Here is a 20,538-nt window from a genome sequence, read left to right as displayed (position 1 = left end):
CCTGCAGTCGCAATCGGGGTAATCGGAATCAATGGCGACTAGTTTACGGCAATCTGTCTGGTATAATTAGGTTTCAAGTGAAAACTAACCTCACTCTCAAAAATGTCTTTCGTCTTTTCAATATGACTTCCTTACTTTATTACAGCTGCGAAGCTTTAAGCTGAGCGGAGCTTTAGGAATATTTTTCTACAAACATCCAAAAATTTAATTTTTTCCGTTCCTGCAATTGCAATCAGGGTCATTGGAATCAATGGCGACTAGTTTACGGCAATCTGCCCGGTATAATTATGTTGCAAAATACAACTAACCTCACTCTCAAAAATGTCTTTCGTCATTTCAACATGACTTCCTTACTTTATTACAGCTGCAAAGCTTTAAGCTGAGCGGAGCTATATTGTGGTGCTCTTAGTCTTTTTTTGTTTCGTCGTCTGACGCTCTTGTTTCATTTTACATTTCTTAACACAGCAAAGCTGAAGAAGCCAAGTTTTCAGAATGACTTCCTCTCACTAACGGCGTTTGCGCGCGTGACGTCATTTCTCACTCCCTCTAGCAGAGGTTTTACGTCATTTACGTGATTACATTTTGATCTAACGTGACTTATCTCACTCATTAAAATTAAATTTTGCTTTTTTAAACTCAAGTTTAATTTGAATTAGTTAAAGGCCAAAGGAATTCATATGTGTACTAAAGGTCCCTAATAAAAAGACTTCTGCGGAACGATTTTTAACAAGATTTATTTATTGCTGAATGTTTTTTACATAACTTTTTGAGCGGCGTCGATAAATTTTTTCAACGTATATGCGTATCGGTTTCTATGTTTATATTACGGCACGCAAGTCTATTCCGTAAATCTGCCTACTATATTTTCAAGTAGATGAGGTCAACTAGGTGTCATTCTAGTTGACGGTTATTTGAGAGCAGCTAACAAAAACAGTAATAAGTTGGACAGATTCTTAATCGAGATATCAACATCGCAGCAATAAATGAAAAGAAGAGAAGTTTCTTTTTTGGTCTGTTTTTGAGACTGCAGATCCACGAAGTTATCGCGGCTGTACTGTCAATCTGATTCAGGTTTTCTTTTTATCCTTCCCCGTTGTCTTCATTGGCTTTTCTCAAGGTTTGTGTATGATTTCGAAAGACGCGTTTTGTGAACGGTATTTTAGATGTCGGATTTAATTACTTTGGCACCAATAAAGATCTAACGTGACTTATCTCACTCATTAAAGTTAAATTTTGCACTCATAAACTCAAGTTTAATTTGAATTAGTTTAAGGCACTAATAAAGATCTAATGTGATTTATCTCACTCATTAAAATTAAATTTTGCTTTTTTAAACTCAAGTTTAATTTGAATTAGTTAAAGGCCAAAGGAACTCATATGTGTACTAAAGGTCCCTAATAAAAAGACTTCTGCGGAACGAATTTTAACAAGATTTATTTATTGCTGAATGTTTTTTACATAACTTTTTGAGCGGCGTCGATAAATTTTTTCAACGTATATGCGTATCGGTTTCTATGTTTATATTACGGCACGCAAGTCTATTCCGTAAATCTGCCTACTATATTTTCAAGTAGATGAGGTCAACTAGGTGTCACTCTAGTTGACGGTTATTTGAGAGCAGCTAACAAAAACAGTAATAAGTTGGACAGATTCTTAATCGAGATATCAACATCGCAGCTATAAATGAAAAGAAGAGAAGTTTCTTTTTTGGTCTGTTTTTGAGACTGCAGATCCACGAAGTTATCGCGGCTGTACTGTCAATCTGATTCAGGTTTTCTTTTTATCCTTCCACGTTGTCTTCATTGGCTTTTCTTAAGGTTTGTGTATGATTTCGAAAGACGCGTTTTGTGAACGGTATTTTAGATGTCGGATTTAATTACTTTGGCACCAATAAAGATCTAACGTGACTTATCTCACTCATTAAAGGTAAATTTTGCACTCATAAACTCAAGTTTAATTTGAATTAGTTTAAGGCACTAATAAAGATCTAATGTGATTTATCTCACTCGTTAAAATTAAATATTGCACTTTTGAACTCAAGTTTAATTTGAATTAGTTAAAGGCCAAAGGAACTCATATGTGTACTAAAGGTCCCTAATAAAAAGACTTCTGCGGAACGAATTTTACAAGATTTATTTATTGCTGAATGTTTTTTACATAACTTTTTGAGCGGCGTCGATAAATTTTTTCAACGTATATGCGTATCTGTTTCTATGTTTATATTACGGCACGCAAGTCTATTCCGTGAATCTGCCTACTATATTTTCAAGTAGATGAGGTCGACTAGGTGTCACTCTAGTTGACGGTTATTTGAGAGCAGCTAACAAAAACAGTAATAAGTTGGACAGATTCTTAATCGAGATATCAACATCGCAGCAATAAATGAAAAGAAGAGAAGTTTCTTTTTTGGTCTGTTTTTGAGACTGCAGATCCACGAAGTTATCGCGGCTGTACTGTCAATCTGATTCAGTGTTTCTTTTTAATAGCCGCCCTCATCTTCTCAGCCGGCTATTATTGCGAACGTATTTTTTTTTACTTCGTCGAACTTTTTTTCGCTTTACCATTTTGCCGCTTTTTTGACATTTTGCGTGAAATCTTTTTGACTTCTCTAGGCTAATTTCTCTCTTCTCTCATTCTGCTCAAAGTCCTTTTAAACGGCAGCTGCTCAGCAAAGCAATTCAAAATGAAGAGAGGCAGTATAAAAAAATCAAAGTCAGAGATAGAAACGGGATAAACCCATAAAGCCCATTTTTAGATGCCCGGTACTTGAACTTAGTTCTCATAAGTTTTAGTTACTATCTATAATGCTTATTGGTATTGATGCTAGACCCTGTAGCCTCTCACTGAGAGACAGGAGTATGTTCAACTACGAATTGACATCAAAATAAATTGCACTTAAAAATGCTTTTGTACAAATATCAATTTTTGTTGATATTTTCTTTTCTTTCAATCCCAATAGAGTTATGGGAATCAACGGCGGCTATTTTCCGGCAATCTGCCGGGTATGTTTATCCTTCCACGTTGTCTTCATTGACTTTTCTCAAGGTTTGTGTATGATTTCGAAAGACGCGTATTGTGAACGGTATTTTAGATGTCGGATTTAATTACTTTGGCACCAATAAAGATCTAACGTGACTTATCTCACTCATTAAAGTTAAATTTTGCACTCATAAACTCAAGTTTAATTTGAATTAGTTAAAGGCCAAAGGAACTCATATGTGTACTAAAGGTCCCTAATGAAAAGACTTCTGCAGAACAAATTTTTACAAGATTTATTTATTGTTGAATGTTTTTTACATAACTTTTTGAGCGGCGTCGATAAATTTCAACGTTTATGCGTATCTGTCTCTATGTTTATAATACGGCACGCAAGTCTATTCCGCAGCTATTCCGTCAATCTGCCGACTATATTGTCAAGTAGACGAGGTCAACTAGGTGTCACTCTAGTTGACGGTTATTTGAGAGCAGCTAACAAAAACAGTAATAAGTTGGACATATTCTTAATCGAGATATCTACATCGCAGCAATAAATAAAAAGAAAAGAAGTTTTTTTTGGTCTGTTTTTGAGACTGCAGATCCACGAAGTTATCGCGGCTGTACTGTCAATCTGATTCAGTGTTTCTTTTTAATAGCCGCCCTCATCTTCTCAGCCGGCTATTATTGCGAACGTATTTTTTTTTTACTTCGTCGAACTTTTTTTCGCTTTACCATTTTGCCGCTTTTTTGACATTTTGCGTGAAATCTTTTTGACTTCTCTAGGCTAATTTCTCTCTTCTCTCATTCTGCTCAAAGTCCTTTTAAACGGCAGCTGCTCAGCAAAGCAATTCAAAATGAAGAGAGGCAGTATAAAAAAATCAAAGTCAGAGATAGAAACGGGATAAACCCATAAAGCCCATTTTTAGATGCCCGGTACTTGAACTTAGTTCTCAAAAGTTTTAGTTACTATCTATAATGCTTATTGGTATTGATGCTAGACCCTGTAGCCTCTCACTGAGAGACAGGAGTATGTTCAACTACGAATTGACATCAAAATAAATTGCACTTAAAAATGCTTTTGTACAAATATCAATTGTTGTTGATATTTTCTTTTCTTTCAATCCCAATAGAGTTATGGGAATCAACGGCGGCTATTTTCCGGCAATCTGCCGGGTATGTTTATCCTTCCACGTTGTCTTCATTGACTTTTCTCAAGGTTTGTGTATGATTTCGAAAGACGCGTATTGTGAACGGTATTTTAGATGTCGGATTTAATTACTTTGGCACCAATAAAGATCTAACGTGACTTATCTCACTCATTAAAGTTAAATTTTGCACTCATAAACTCAAGTTTAATTTGAATTAGTTAAAGGCCAAAGGAACTCATATGTGTACTAAAGGTCCCTAATAAAAAGACTTCTGCAGAACAAATTTTAACAAGATTTATTTATTGTTGAATGTTTTTTACATAACTTTTTGAGCGGCGTCGATAAATTTCAACGTTTATGCGTATCGGTCTCTATGTTTATAATACGGCACGCAAGTCTATTCCGCAGCTATTCCGTCAATCTGCCGACTATATTGTCAAGTAGACGAGGTCAACTAGGTGTCACTCTAGTTGACGGTTATTTGAGAGCAGCTAACAAAAACAGTAATAAGTTGGACAGATTCTTAATCGAGATATCAACATCGCAGCTATAAATGAAAAGAAGGGAAGTTTCTTTTTTGGTGTGTTTTTGAGACTGCAGATCCACGAAGTTATCGCGGCTGTTCTGTCAGTCTGATTCAGGTTTTGGTTTTAACCTTCCACGTTGTCTTCATTGGCTTTTCTCAAGGTTTGTGTATGATTTCGGAAGACGCGTATTGTGAACGGTGTTTTAGATGTCGGATTTAATAACTTTGGCACCAATGAAGATCTAACGTGACTTATCTCACTCATTTAAATTAAATTTTGAACTTTAAAACTCCAGTTTAATTTGAATTAATTTAAGGACAAAGGATTTCATATATGTACTAAAGGTCCCTAATAAAAAGACTTCTGCGGAACGAATTTTAACAAGATTCATTTATTGCTGAATGTTTTTACATAAATTTTGAGCGGCGTCAAAACTTTTGCAACGTATATGCGTATCTGTTTTTATGTATACAATACGGCACGCAAGTCTATTCCGCAGCTATTCCGTCAATCTGCCGACTACATTTTCAAGTAGATAAGGTCAACTAGGTGTCACTCTAGTTGACGGTTATTCGAGAGCAGCTCACAAAAACAGTAATAAGTTGGACATATTCTTAATCGAGATATCTACATCGCAGCAATAAATAAAAAGAAAAGAAGTTTTTTTTGGTCTGTTTTTGAGACTGCAGATCCACGAAGTTGTCGCGGCTGTTCTGTCAGTCTGATTCAGGTTTTGGTTTTATCCTTCCACGTTGTCTTCATTGACTTTTCTCAAGGTTTGTGTATGATTTTGGAAGACGCGTATTGTGAACGGTATTTCAGATGTCGGATTTAATTACTTTTGCACTAATAAATGTCTAACGTGACTTATCTCACTCATTAAAGTTAAATTTTGCACTCATAAACTCAAAATTTAATTTGAATTAGTTTAAGGGACTAATAAAGATCTAACGTGATTTATCTCACTCGTTAAAATCAAATATTGCACTTTTAAACTCAAGTTTAATTTGAATTAGTTTAAGGCCAAAGGAACTCATATGTGTACTAAAGGTCTCTAATAAAAAAGGCTTCTGCGGAACGATTTTTAGCAAGGTTAATTTATTGCTGAATGTTTTTTATATTTTTTTTGAGCTGCGTCGATAAATTTTTTCAACGTATATGCGTATCTGTTTCTGTGTATATAATACGGCACGCAGTATTGTGAACGGTATTTTGGATGTGGGATTCAATGACTTCGGCACTAAAAGAAAAATAAAAAACTGATACATTTTTTCGTGTTTTGTTGGTTTCTTTTTACTGTATGTGCCGTTATATGCTTCAATAATCATCAAATTGGTTCCTCTGATATGTGACTGATAGTCAAAACTTATTTTTTTTCAATTGTTTGGATTGCGAATTAGGACTTGTCCCGCTGTTGTTTTTCTTTGTTTTACCTTTTTTCGTTTTACAAATGTCACCAATTTCACGTCTGGCTTCTGAATTAACCCCAATCATTTACTTTCAACTGAATTGAGTTAAGACTTTATGTAGCGAATACGTTCAGATTTAAAAAAGTTGAATCTAAAAGAAACGGGATGAAGCATTGATGACCGAGCATCTTTGAGTAGAAACTGCGTTTATTAAGTTCCTTAGAGAATACTGCGAAACGTTATTAGCGTGAAAATTTTTTCCTCAAATTTAGGGGCTGAATCAGCCATATTCATTGAAACCAAGAAACTAGAGAAATTAGAACTTTTGGCGCTGTCATTTTGTTCTCTACTGTTTCAATCCCAACGTCGGTTACAACGACAGCTGAGCTCCCTGATGAACTTTTACTTGAGTAGGATTGATAACCGCTTTCCGAAATGTGAAGTAGCACCGTATGAAGGAAATAACATTTTCAACTGCAGTAAAAAGACCACAGACCTACAAGTTATTGACTTGTGGGAAAGACCATTTGAGGTAGCAGTAGAGGAATTAATACCATCAGTCCAACACGACCACGCTTGTCCCCCTTTACCCCTAACCCGGGGAGCGCAGGCCATCCTCCATTGCGTATATGCAGAAGTTTGCCGCACCACAAGCAAGTTGGGGATAGGCAGTCAAAATTCTAATGTATCTATTTTTATTATACAAATGCACCTAAGAAAGCAGCCATAATTACCCGCGAGTTGCAACTCTGTACGACAGCTACAATAATAACAACAACGGCTTTTTTCCGGCAATATGCAGGCTATGTTTTGTTAGTTGTCTTAGTTTTGTTAGTTGGTTAAATTGTCTTTAATTGCTCTTGAACGCAGTTCATAGCAATTATTGTAAACGTGTGTGTCTTTTTTATGCAAAATTTTTGCTTGACAATTTTGACTTTTCGAGTGGCTTTTACGCCCTTGACTTTTTACGTTTCGCGTGATCTAAAATTCTCTCTCAATCACAATTTCAAACAGCTGAACTCAATTGGCGGCAATTTAATACTAAAAGTCAAATGAAAAGTGCGCCGAAACTGGTGTCATCTTTTACTTTTAATCTTAATAGTGGTATATGTTAACCTCTAATGTGGTTATTTGAAGCCCACTATTGAACTTTTTAGTCCCATGTAAGCTCCCCCTACCCCCCCCCCCCCCCGACTGAAGCAGGCTGCAATTGATTAGAGCTCCCACTAGTTGTTCAAGAGCAATTCTTCCGACGTTTAGTTGAGAGAAGGGATGATACTTCTATTTTTCATGCTTCGATGGTTAAACTATAAATAGATTCGAGTATGTCGCAAGAATGTGGTCTGTAGTCAAATTTGTAATAAATGAGTGAAACTATTGAAGTGACGACAATCCAATGCATTTGTTCTTATTTTAAATTTGGTTGCCAAATATAGAAGGTCGCCATATTAATAAAGCAGCTGCTCTTCTATAGATTTTGCGGTTTAGATTGAGTGCTTCGATTTGGCTTCAATATTCATGGCTTTTATATGACGAATTGTTGTGAACTAAGAAGAAAAACGTCTTGTACAAAAGTAACAATAATACGCAGTGAACAGTTTGCATGTATTCATGACACTTTTTAAGTGGGATTTTTTGAAAGAGGTAAAAATAGTTTGGAACAGGTTTCAGCCAATTCATGGAAGTTTGGGTATTTTAATGCTCCTCCTGGGTGATTAGCCCAGTTTTTGTCATTTAATTTATTTTATTTTGCATGGATGAATCTTGTTGCTCTTTTTGAACATAAAAAACATTTCTAAAAAATTTATCTGAACATTTTGAACAATAGTTAAAAAGCATAGTTTTTTTGGAAAAGTGATCTAGCTTGTTATAGATGAAGAGTTCGCTAGACAAAGCCTCTGGAGTTATATGGCCCTTAATGGTCAGACTGTGTTATTATGAGGCACGTTTTAGGATCCTGTGAACGGGGCCCAATTGTCCTTGAACTCAAATTCTATTCCCCGTGGCACTATCCCAGATGGTCCATTGCCAACATACGAGGCGGGAGGTGTGACATACGAAGTGTTGGATGACGAAATCAGTGTGCAAAAGCCAGAGGTCATTGATCTAATCGAGGATTCGAGTGACGAGGGGGAATAAACTAGAAAATAAGATCTTTTGTGCTCAAAATGTTCTCTGGGAACATAACTGATTTTGATATATGTACATGTAGGTTGCTGATCAAGTTTGTGGACCAAGGTATGAGAAGTTGAAGTTGGATTGAATTCAGCAATTAATGAAAATCTTAATTGCAAAATATTTATTCAAGGGTTATTTTGTTGAAAAGGGTTTCGATTTCCTTCACATCTCAATTATACTTTGAAGAAGTTCTATTTTGTCCAACTTTTGAATGATTTGATCGAAATTATAACAGGAGGGTGTATGACTATCTGTTCCAAAAACAGAAAAATTTCTTCCTGTTTCTAAGTGTTATTTCGTGTTATTATTTGGAATCTCTGGTCCACAAATTTGACGTTGATTATTATTTCGTTGGGGCTGTGACCGCGTGTCGATGCTTATTTTGTTTCACTTCAAAGTTGTAGTTTTCTTAGATGTGTTCATGTGTACAAAATTGATGAAATGGGCGAAGTGCCTGAATTGAAAAATCATGATCATCACTTTTACAATCAAGTTTGAATAACTCGAATAGTACTCTAACAGGGAAATATTTGAGTTACTCGGAAAAGACTAAATTCGACAGAAGGCAAAATGTTTTTTCAGGTTAATCTTTTCTGAAGTATTTCTGATTGCTCCACGGCATACCAACTGAAATTCAAGCAGCAAACGGGCAGATCAGTTCGATCTCTTTCTCGGAGCAAGCAAAATATGGCGACAATTTTTCAAGGAAATCGCTGATTGCAGTTTTTATGGAATTATTTAGAACTAAATTAATCGTTGAGCTAATATTTGAATATAAAGTTTTAGTCAGAGGTTGACATAATTTTGGGATTCATATTTATCAGAAACGTACCCCACTTCAATTGCGAGAGGGAACTATATACTCAATTGGGTTTTTGTGCAGTCAAATTTGGCCGATCGATATGTTCAAAATAGAGGTGAGTGACATCATTCGACAGACCGTCCTGCATAGAAATAAAAAGATTTTCAAATTCGTTTTTTAAAGAGTTTTCCAAAGTTTAAGATTTTTTGAACATTAGACTGATTTCCGTTTTTACGTTTTCCTTAATTTACTAAATTTTTGACGTTGAAAATACGTTAGAATTATTTACCATAGAGGGATTGCATTGACATTTAAAAACATGGGGGTTGCTAGACTTTGTCCCAACTTTTTGGATAAGGTTTTGGCAAAATTTCTCAAAATTCAGCTTTTATCAAAGCTGGCACCAAATATGCACTTTATCTCACTTTGTTTAATTGTCGGTGAAATAGAGATCTAAAAACTGCTGACACAATGTTTGTGATTTCCAAAGAGTGATAGTTTTATTTCCGTTTCTTAAGAGATAGTTCTGGAATTAAATTTCTAGCGGCTTTCCGCTTATTTAAAACGATAATTATACAAAATGCATCTACTATTTCTGAAGATTTTTGCCAAATTATCTTTCGTTTGAAATTTGACAATTAGCAAATGCTAATAGGCAGGCAAAAATGGCCAGGCAACTTATTTTTTTTATCTCACCATGGATTTCTACAATCAAATTTATTCGGATTATATTGGGGCATATTCTTTCAGCGTAGAATAAGGAAATAAAAATGTTTGAAGTAAGTTTTTTCCAAATAGTTAACGATGTTTAAAATTTTGTAAAAAATGGCCGCATTTCCGTTGTTTTGATCACTTTTTTGTAATTTTGGATCAATTTTGCTTTAAAAAACTGAAAAAGTGTTACCGAGAACTTAATTGGTTTTTCGTTCGAAGATGAAAAAGATACTGAATCGTTCGAACCGACTGTTTTGGCTAAAACTTTTTTTTTGAAATTTTGGGAATTTCGACAAAAGTTAAAAATTATGCTACTGGAAATAGTAATTTGCCGGTCTTTTGCTAAATTTAATTGATATTTATCAAAAAAAACGTTTCAATGCGCCAAATTACGCAATAACCTAAGACAATGAGGTCTCTAGAAACTGTGCATCTATAGCTAGGCCAGTTTTGGTCTCATCGCAGACTTCTAAAGTGGAAAAGGACTAAAATTGTATTGCCGTGCCGTCTTTTTCAAAATGTTTTCTGTTTTTTTTTCATTCGGTTTGTTTTCATTTAGAGGATCCAAAGATGAGAGATCCCATTTATTTTCAGTAGTGGCCTTTTGAAAAAATATGTTTTCTGAGTAAAGCAGATGGTGTTTAAGGCTCCCACAACCTTTCCGTATTTTTTCAATGAACTCTTTAGTTTGCCAGCATTTATTGTTTTCTGTAGTCTTATGACCTATTTTCACTAACCAAAAGTCTATTTCGCTGTCTAGAGAGGTATTAGTGAATTTATCTTATTTTTTCATTTGATTTCTAATTGCTCTCATATCTCTTCAGTGTATTACTGTTTTTAAACTTTTTTTTAACTTATTTCTGTCAACTTTACCTGAGTCTTACTAATGACTAGTCGCACCTTCTATGGTGTAAAGCAAAATTCAATCTAATGGCGGTTATTTGTTTTAACTTTTGGTTTCTGACTTTGATATTCCAAGTGTCAAAAAATTCTATAATTTTTTAACAGTTGCCTGTTTTTGTGGTTCTAATCGGTCTCTTCTCACAATCACTTGAACGACAATTCTCCTTGTTCTTGACAGGAGACACAGTTGAACATATATAGGATATATATTGTTCTTTTATATTGCTGTCATTCTGAACACTGACAGGTCTCAATGGCTTCCTTTGGAGTGCTTAAAAGCATTTATTTTACTCTTTCAGTAGACAGTTTTTCTTGATGATTTTGAAATTATTTGTTTTTAAAAGTGAAACTGTGGAGTGAAAAGCTTTTCTTTGCTAGTTTTTTTGTTTCAAACAATGCTTGTGTGATTTTGGCACTTAGTTGTCAGAGGTATTGTGAGCTTTTGATGCTGGTCAATATTTGTGGTTTTTTGTCTCCTCACCTCCCCCCCCCCCCCCTTTAAAAATCAGACCTATTGATATTCAATTTTGGCCCACTTTGAATTATAAAATTATTTCCGCTAGTAGTTTTGCTTTTAATAGTTTCCAAGCATTGTGATTGCAAGATTTGTGTGATTTTTGGGTCTCACCTGTATTTGTTTCTTTGTGGTCCTATATAGAGTGGTGTCTGAGAATTTGAATGCAACCATAAACTTTAGTGGACAGAGATATGGGGTGGGATTTCAAAGACTAAGCACTGGTGAAACGTTGTTTGAGCGCTTTAAAGACAAACTTTACTGACCTCGAGAAGAGATAGGTTTCCCTCATATCCGGTGAATTGCTCAACGAGTCTCAAACAACAAGCAAGTTTGGTTTGTCCCTCGCCACCCTGTGCTAAACCACATAGCCCAGACATAGAACGACGAGTGTGCAACCCAGCCAGAAAGTTCAGAAGAAGGTTACTGGCTGAACCTGACCTGCTGCTCAATTTGGTGGGAATACGAGCAAGGTTCAGAGAACATACAATTGCGGTGATTGCCAATATCGAGTCAATTTTTTCTGCAAATTGAAGTGAGATCCGAAGACATATCTTCGTTTTCGTGGCAGGATGAAAAGATTGATTTATGGTGGCTGGTTATTTATCAGTATAATCTTCACGTCTTTGATGACAGTTCATCGCCAACGCCTGTTAAAACTGCCCTTCATCAGTGTGCACGAGACCATACGGAAAATTTCATATATGCTAGCCAAGTAGCCTGGCAGAGCGTTTATATGGACAACCTCTCAACTTCATTGGAATCCAAGGATGATGCTCTACTGTTGAAATCTGGTTTGACGGATCTGCTGGCAGGTGATGGTTTCAATTTGACGAAATGGTCGACTAGTTTTGATGACGAAGCAGAACGTGAAAAAGCTATTTTTGGACTTGATTGGGAGAATAATGCAGATACGCTAAAGGCGAGATACTTAATTTCAGAGGGTTGCCCAATGGTCACATAGGATGGGAAAGATTTGTCCATGGTGTCTAGCATTTTTGACGCATTGGGAATCCTAGTTTTTTGCCATTCGCGGAAGAATAGTTATGAAGCATATTTGGCATAAGAAAGGGCCACATTGGGATTCGAGAATCAGCAATGAAGTAAATGAGCAGTTCACTCAATGAATTGTTGAACTCGTGAAATGGTGGTGAAATCTTTGAACATCCACGATGGTATAAGGTAAAGCTGCCACCAGAAATGAGCTTAATATCTTTGGTGACACGAAACGAGCTTCATACTCTTTTTCATCTAGAAAAAAGCAAGAATTGCTCATTGAAGCATCAATCAGTTCCAAGGCTTGTATTAATGGCAACACTTAGTGGGATCGGACTCAGGAATGCTTCAAAGAAGGAATACTCCATTCACTTTCATGAAACGTATGGGGTCAGATTCAACTACTGTGTTCCAGTGGATTTGTTCAAGCAACAAAAAAAGGGCCAGATTTTGTACCCAACCGAGTAGTTGAAAATTTGGATTCGTCTACTGTTGACAAATGGCATCCGGTGTCTGGAGTAGGAAATCCTGCAGATTTGGGTACACGATTTAGAACTTTTTTGAAGAATCACTACTACTCCTTCAAGCATTATAAGTAAAACGGCTTGCATTGATATTATTTGAAACAAGAAAACTCTAACAGCACACTCTGTGCCAGTGGAGGACTATTTTTCCAAAAATGGATGAACCACTTCTGAAGAGTGAATTACAGATGGAAGAAACTATGAACCAGGCACAAACATAGGCTGGTAAACTCGTCATTAGTGACACAAGCCGTTCGATCTCAAGCTACATCTGCATCCAAAACTGGAGCGGAAAAAGAGCTTGGTTGGGGTATTGAAAAAGGAATATCATTGGTAATGCCATGAAGTTTTCGCTTCAGGTCTTAAATATACCTTAAATAGAAGTTTAATTCTCCTATAGAGCCACACCAGGGTGTTTATGTTCTGCAGCGTCCAAAATATTCTTTTTGTAGAAAGTTCTACTTTAACTCATGAGATTTCGAAAGCCACAGTTTGTTTTGTCGAATACGTATCATCTACCGGTCTAACCTAAGTGCAATTGCATCGAGTTCGTGTTTTGGTCGTTAACCATTGAAAATTATTTCCGTTCAACCTTGGCAGAGTTGAGATCATTGTTTTTGGGCGTTACAAACTAGGCGCAATCATGCGCCATCAAAGTTGGTTGCCTTAGCTAATGGAGTGTTTCCCGCTTTAAACCGTTTCTAAGGGTACCTGCATATGCCATGCAACACCAGACATGTGACTTATTTTAGACAGTCGGAAAAAGCAACACTGTGTTAATATCTATGTCATATCCCGTTTTAACGAAACCATTACGGCTCCATCCAATAACTACCCTAACTCTTCTCTCTCAGGCACAAGTTCTTTTATTTGTCCAATCCTTGATTTTGTTGTGGTACTCAAAACATCTCTTAACGGTCTGGAGCATCTTGAAAAGCAAAATTACGTTGTAACGAGTATAATGTGTTTTCCAATGCCAAAAGTCCTACCCGTGTAATGCCATGAGAACAGTTTCAAGCAACCAAGTTTGCATTTTTAAATATGTACAACACATTAAATTTCATACAAACTAGCATTTTGAAATCAATTATTTTTGAGCAAAAATTTTAATAAACAGTATCGATTGAACTTTGTTAGGCTTGAAAAAAATTGCCTCCAAAACTATCAATGGCTGCTCTAAACCGAAGAATTGTTGAGACTACAATCTGGCACCTGTAAAATACAAATTTGCCGAAAAAAATTACATGTTTTTTATTTGTTTGGGCACAGCGTTTTACATATGTTCAGCAAGTGCAATCAAAGACTAAATAAGTGGTGCAGAGAGCAGAGCATGAACAAAAATTGCCATTACATTCAACCAAACTGAAATCGATTCGTTCATTATTTTTTCAAACAATGCTTATGGTAAACTACTAGAAGTTTGTGGATATCATAGCTGACAAGAACTTCAAACGGAAAATCGAATTGAAAACAAAGCCGGAAGAATTCCGCAAACGACTTGAGGTCATATCCTCTGAAAGAACCGGCTTTTCAAATAGCTAATATCTCCTTGGAGAACTCATCAATGCAGAGAAAACAACCGTTTAGTACAAGTAAAAATGCTTACAAAAACAAATGTTTCAAAAGAAAACAGGTTATCCAACCACAAAATATCAGCCAAGTGTTAATGAGATCACCAAGATATCTCTTGTTGAAGAAAAGGAAAAAAATTAAAAAAAATTATGTAAAATTTCTCAATTTTTTGAGAAAACTGAATGGAAAAAGAAAACTTTGTAGCAAAAGAAACTTGCATCCTTTGTATTAAAAAGAGCCTACAGGCATGAGGCTTTAATTCAATCACAAATAAACTCAATAAAACGATACAATGGATAAAATATGTAACATGACCACAAATCAGCAAAATAGTTAACCTTCAAATTAATCCACAAAAAGACAAAAGAAACAGAATAAACTTCCTAAGCAAAATATCGGTTAAAATCAATACGAAGACAGTAACTATCAGTTAAAATGTTTAAACGGCATTTAAAGCAAATCCTCAGTGCCGCAATATGTCAAATCAAAACTAAAAAAGGCTGAAATCTTTCTTTTTTACAATTGATAAAAGCAGAGCTGATTAGAACTATAAGTCTGAGGAAAATGATAAACTGATAACTGCTAAATTGCGGAGAAAAAGACAGAAACAAAAACACACAAAAAAAGACCAATTCTTGATTTTTGAAAGTTCAAAATAAAAAAAGTGAAGTAAAAAACATTTAGATTTCCTTGTTTAGCATAAGTTTATATAGCTTTCCTCCTGTGTCGGTTGCTACTTGTTCTATTAAAAAGTAGTAAGTCTACAAAACAGCAATTATAGACCAGGAATTGGGCCAATTGAACAAAAATTGGTTTTATCTACATGAGGCATTCTGTGACAAAGACGCTTTTCAAATCAGAAAAGACATTGACTGATCGAAGCGCATGATCAGAAAACTTCACGCTAAGAAAAAATTTGTTCACATGGCAATTTTACTCTACACAGGAGGACAGCTATATAATTTTAAAAGAAATTATATAGCTAAAAGTAGAAACACAGTTCAAAGATTGGAAACAATAAAATTTTTTGCAATAAAAAGAAAATTGCTGATTTGAAAATCGTGTTTGCAGAATTTCAATTACTGAACGCCAAAATTATTCGATTATTAGTAAATGACAATTAGGATCCCTGACAGCGCGGAAAGTTCTTTTTCTAGTAATTAATTCCAAACAAACAAAAAAGCGAGCAACGTTAGACAAAAATGCCGAAATCAGGCAATCATTTGTACAATTCTATAAAACAAAAAAACCTCGCGTTTTAAAGAGGAATGCAATGCATGAATTTCACAAAATAATTTGTCATATGCAATGATTTTCAAAAATATGAAAAGAAATCCGCTTTAAGATCTAAAAACAAAGAATTTAATTGAAAAAAGGCCACAAATGAATTTAAAAATTGGGAAATACTCATTTAAAAATTAAAACGCATTATTGGACTCTCAAAAACACAATGGTATCCTGATAAGAGGTTCACAAACTTCTACCAGGAAAATTCATTGACTGATCGAAGCGCATGATCAAAAAAACTTCTTGCTGAGGAAAAGTTTGTTCACACGGCAATTTTACTCTTCCGCTTTCAGTTCAAAACGCCGTCTGAATGAATACTAATTCCGGTAAAATAAACCTTAAGAAAACCAAGACTTCGATTTGGGTCATAAAAACGCCAATCTAGCCAAATGAATTTTGGTCGTGGAAAAATTGGTCGTGGAAATATGTTCACATTATATCGACAAACATTTCTGCAATCAAACAGAGGCGATAAGTTGACATGTAAGTCTCGTGACTGGCAGTAGACTAGCAAAATTAGTGAAGACTAAAGATCGTTTGCTGGTGAACTTAAGATGGCTAACTGTTCTGTAAAACGCGATTCAATCCCCAATGTTAAGATGCTTAATAATGCGCGTTGTTTCTGATTATCGACTAATTGATTGCGTCGCTTAACTAATATTGATTTTCGGAGGAAGAGTCCACTTTGGTATTCCAAAATTTTCTTTCAAAGGAACAGACTTCTTAACGAAAACTTTTTGTGCAAAGTACAAGGACAGTTAGCGTAACTGGCTAACAATTTGCTAAATAAACTCTCAACATTGGCCTTTTTGATAGTTTATTAGTTTTTTATTTGATATATATTTTGTAACATTACCTAAACAGATACCACTAATTTTAGCTGGGTGAAACTTTGCTTAGCTGTTGCTGATTCTTAGTTTTACAACTAAGAATCAGCAACAATAATTAACTCCCATTTTTTGTAAAGTTTTTAATTGATGAAATAAATTTTAAGTTATTTTCATTGTCTAAGTTGAGCCTAACTGAACAATTACTAATTTGAATTAAATAAGTATCAAGTAATAAAATGGTTATAGCAAAAATCAATTGGTTAGCGAAAATCAAATGCAAAACGTGTGGACTAGACAGGTTCGAAGACACTGAAACAGTTGGTGTAAAAATGGAAAACGAAACGTTAATTTTATTTAACCTACTTAGGCAATGGAAGTCTAATTGCTGTCCAATTCGTTCTATATTGCCAAACTTATCATTTACCGAAAATAAATTGATTCAATAAGGCGACGCCAGCGGAAAAAAAGTTGAAGCTTGAACCCTATCTACGCCGCGCAGAAAGCAAGACAACAAGAAAACAGTGTTAATAATCATCCATCAAAAGCCAGCAGCCGGCAGTATAGCCATCCAATATGCAAAGAACAATTACAAAAAGAAGTATGAACCTTTAATAATAAAATGTCAATATTAAAAGAATTGTTGTCTTCAATAGATTGGAATTTTTATATTGATCAACGGTTCTCTATTAGCAGCTTTCACCTATTTGTCAAGAAGCAACTACAGTTTTGAGGCAAACTGGCACCTTGCCCACTAAAGTGTTTTGATAAAAAAACTTGTGAGCAGTGGAGTCAGGAGCAAACTTGGCTAGAAAATAATTATACATACTGGATTGAAAATAAAAACACATTTAAAAAGCACGCAATCATCAATGAATACAGAGCAATGCACCGCCAGTTAGGTACGAACGGAAAGAAAGGAAAACAAGAATTACTTAGCGGACAATTCAGTAACTCAATTCGTTCAGAACGGAGTAGTAGTGTACGGTCGGCATATGGAAAAGCTATCTGGATTATCTTGAGGGAAACAAAGAAATGACAAACGGATGAAGAAATTCGAGATCGAAGATGAGACAAAGTTGCATCCGAAAAAAAGCACGATTCAAAAAATTAGCTAAAATTAGAATTGCGAAAAATTAACACCAATCCAATGCTTCAATTACGGCAAGAAGAACGTGAGCTATAGCACAGAGTAACGGCAGCGACAAAAAAGATTGGTGGTCTCTGTTCTCAACTAACCAGTACCGCGACAACAGCCCTTCAACCGGAACTTAAGTGGACAGCGCTGTTGACAACTTTATGACGACATATAGATCATTTATTTGTTTCGAAATAAACCTCTTAACTAAACATAGTTAGTTGACGGCGGGAAAATTATGATCATTGTATTATTATCATTTGTGATTGAGTAGTGAAAACTGGGACTCATAAATTAATCTATGATACATCAGCGTGCTATCAATTGACATTTACCTTCAAAAATGAAGATTGACACCTTTGACGAATTCAATATTTTTGTCTAGTTTAGCTTGATAATAACTCCCATGGATAAAGCCGCAATGAGAGTCAAAAAGAAAAGAGGCAGTATTAGGAATGACGGATGGAGAGATGGAAAGTTTTTGCAGGGCTAGCAAAGTGACGCCTCGCAACTTATCGGGTTCTCAGAGTGAACAAATGAATTATTGTTCTACAATCAAGCTCAAAGATGTATATGGCAGTTGATATATTGCCCCAGGACCTCAGGGTTTTAAATTTCTATTGATGACTAAGATGAAAACTGGCTCGATCTGATGAGTTTTGAAAAATCGCAAGCAAAAATTTTATCCGTTTTTAAGGAGCAAAATGTTAACAAAAAGCAGCAGTGAGAATACAACGGTTATGTTCCTGATTTTTAGGAAAAATGACTTGTAATACAAGATTTTAAGGACAACTTTTGAGGTGAAAATGCATTAACCAAAAACACCAAAAATGTTGGAATGAGTGTAAGTGCGTAATAGCCTTCCTATCATCTTTGCTGCCTTATAACACAGCGGTATTAGTAGGCAAAATACCAATGCTTTTCTCAATATTGAAGCAACGCAGTGTTCAGCAAGGCAATTCTTCGTGAAAATTTTGGGCCAATGCATTGATGTTACGCTGAACAATAGCCGGTATGCATTGACCAAAGAATCAGAAGCTAGACATGTTCCCTACAGAAAAGAGTTCAAAGGTGCGAATTTCATTGCAGTGTTTGCAAAGCCGTCTAACTCTTTTGAAACAAGAGCTACTTACATCAAAATGCAACAAAAGTTAACTCTGTGTTCGACTAGAAAAGGCAACAAAGGTGTGAAACAAGAATTTTTTCAAACAGTTTGGGATAATAGGAACCATTGGATCCAAGATGAAAGTCGTCAGTAAATTAAGGAACAATGAACAAACTTCGTTCAAAATATCAATATCGATTACCAGAAAATTTATGAGCGTAAATGCTGTGAACTAAAAGACTCCGAAACGTCTACTTTGCTTCGAGAAAGAACTGTACTAGCCACACATACAAGTTCAAACATGCGAGAAAAATGGCCCTGTTTGCAATACCGCTTCTAATTTTAATTACTCATGCTGCACCGAAAACTAATCGCTGGGGCTGATCAAATATAGAAGTTGATCGGAACATTACTCATATTTCGAGAGGGACCATTAGCCCTTGCAGCACATACCGAATGGGCCTTTATGTTGGTGTAGGTCCTTTTTCAAGCTTGAGGGAAGTCGCTTGAAGCCTCGATAGCGTCCATGAACAAAAAAAATCTATCAAACCTGTACATCAACAGAATATCAACGTCACATCCTTGATCTTTGGTGCAAAATTTAAGCAACTAGTGCAAATTACGCTCCCAAAGGAGTTATATAGTAATAGGGAGAAAATAAAATTTTATCAGCTTGGTAAAAACGTCAACAGAAGCTACTGCATTTTCTGGTTAATTTCAATCTCTTCCATCCAAAAAGGAATGAGGTAGTGAACACTATAAGCAACTAGATTTCAGTTACCCAATCAATGGAGTAAGACTCGCAACTTATCAGCAACAATTAAAGTCGACATTGAACTCAATATAGAGGTTTCTTCAATGACGGCACTGCAACGGACTGTTGTTAACGCTAATGTACACAAACACTAGCTACGATGTTGTACGCGAACAAGTAAGGGTGAACATTCTGTTACAAGTTTCCAGGTTTTTCTCCGAATCCGACTGTTTGATACGTCACTGCTCACATGAGAAAATTCTTGAAAAGTATTTGACTAAAAATTTCCACAAGAAGAAAACCTAGTGCAGCCTGTTCTTGAACTCGGAAATAAATTCCAATCTTAACTGATGCAAGTATTGATGGAACAAGATTCGTACAGGGAAATGTAAAATTGAGGTACTTGAAGTTGCTGATGCTTCTGAAGAGACAATGTGCCTAGTGAGACAATTGCGAACACAACCAAGTGAATAGTCAACTCCTCAAAATTTGTAGTTGGAAAAGCCCCGGTGTTACCTGGGAGACATTTTCCAAAACGGCGCTTCGTAAAAAGTGGTGCAGTAGTTGGAGCCAATTTGGAAGATCCGATTTTCATCTAATACGAACCGAATATACAAAATAGCCGTTTTTGTCTTGCTGAACTACAGTGCTACAAGAAATACACAGTTCCCGATCATATGTGGCAACTAATTGTTGCCAATCTAGTTGTTGATGTATACACCAAAAATGTTTCCCAGTGGAAAAAATCTAGTAGTATCAAAATCCCAGCCAATAATGGCACAATTGCAATCAAAAGTGCGTAACCAAGAGCTAAGCCAATGAATACGAATGTATATTTACAGCAGGCGCGTCTTTACAAAAAAAAGGCCGACATTGCGGATGGTACTCGTTGAGGACAGACAACGCAAACCGACTATTTTTTAAGCTTTTGCAGCAGAAACAACTTTCCGAAGATATGAAATTTCAAAGAAGCTGAAAATGAAGTTCCTAAAAACAGCTAGTTCTCACCCTTTCTTATTGATGATGGTTTTCCTTTTGTTTATGTTAAAATAGACAAATTTCATTTAACTATTGGAAACAAAAGCCATTATTGTTGACCTCGTGCAATTATTCTTGAACTATTCAACTCAAATTCAATCAATTTGAAGGCACTGAGTACGTAGA

General features: G+C 35.6%; 1 protein-coding gene across 1 annotated transcript in view; it reads left to right on the top strand.

Annotated features, from left to right (window-relative positions):
* The window catches only part of LOC142347902 (uncharacterized), a 121,091-nt gene extending 112,759 nt beyond the window's left edge, over positions 1-8,332 (top strand). The window contains exon 5 of the mRNA XM_075399063.1: positions 8,014-8,332. Coding sequence (XP_075255178.1) covers positions 8,014-8,199 — 186 coding nt within the window. The 3' untranslated portion in view covers positions 8,200-8,332. The remainder of the gene's footprint in view (positions 1-8,013) is intronic.
* The last annotated feature ends 12,206 nt before the right edge of the window (positions 8,333-20,538 follow it).

The sequence above is a fragment of the Convolutriloba macropyga genome, chromosome 10 (assembly GCF_964194025.1).
Source record: "Convolutriloba macropyga chromosome 10, txConMacr16.3, whole genome shotgun sequence".
Classification (NCBI taxonomy): Eukaryota; Metazoa; Xenacoelomorpha; order Acoela; family Convolutidae; genus Convolutriloba; species Convolutriloba macropyga.
The sequence above is the reverse complement of the archived record's forward strand: the minus strand, read 5'-3'. Positions and strand labels throughout refer to the sequence as shown.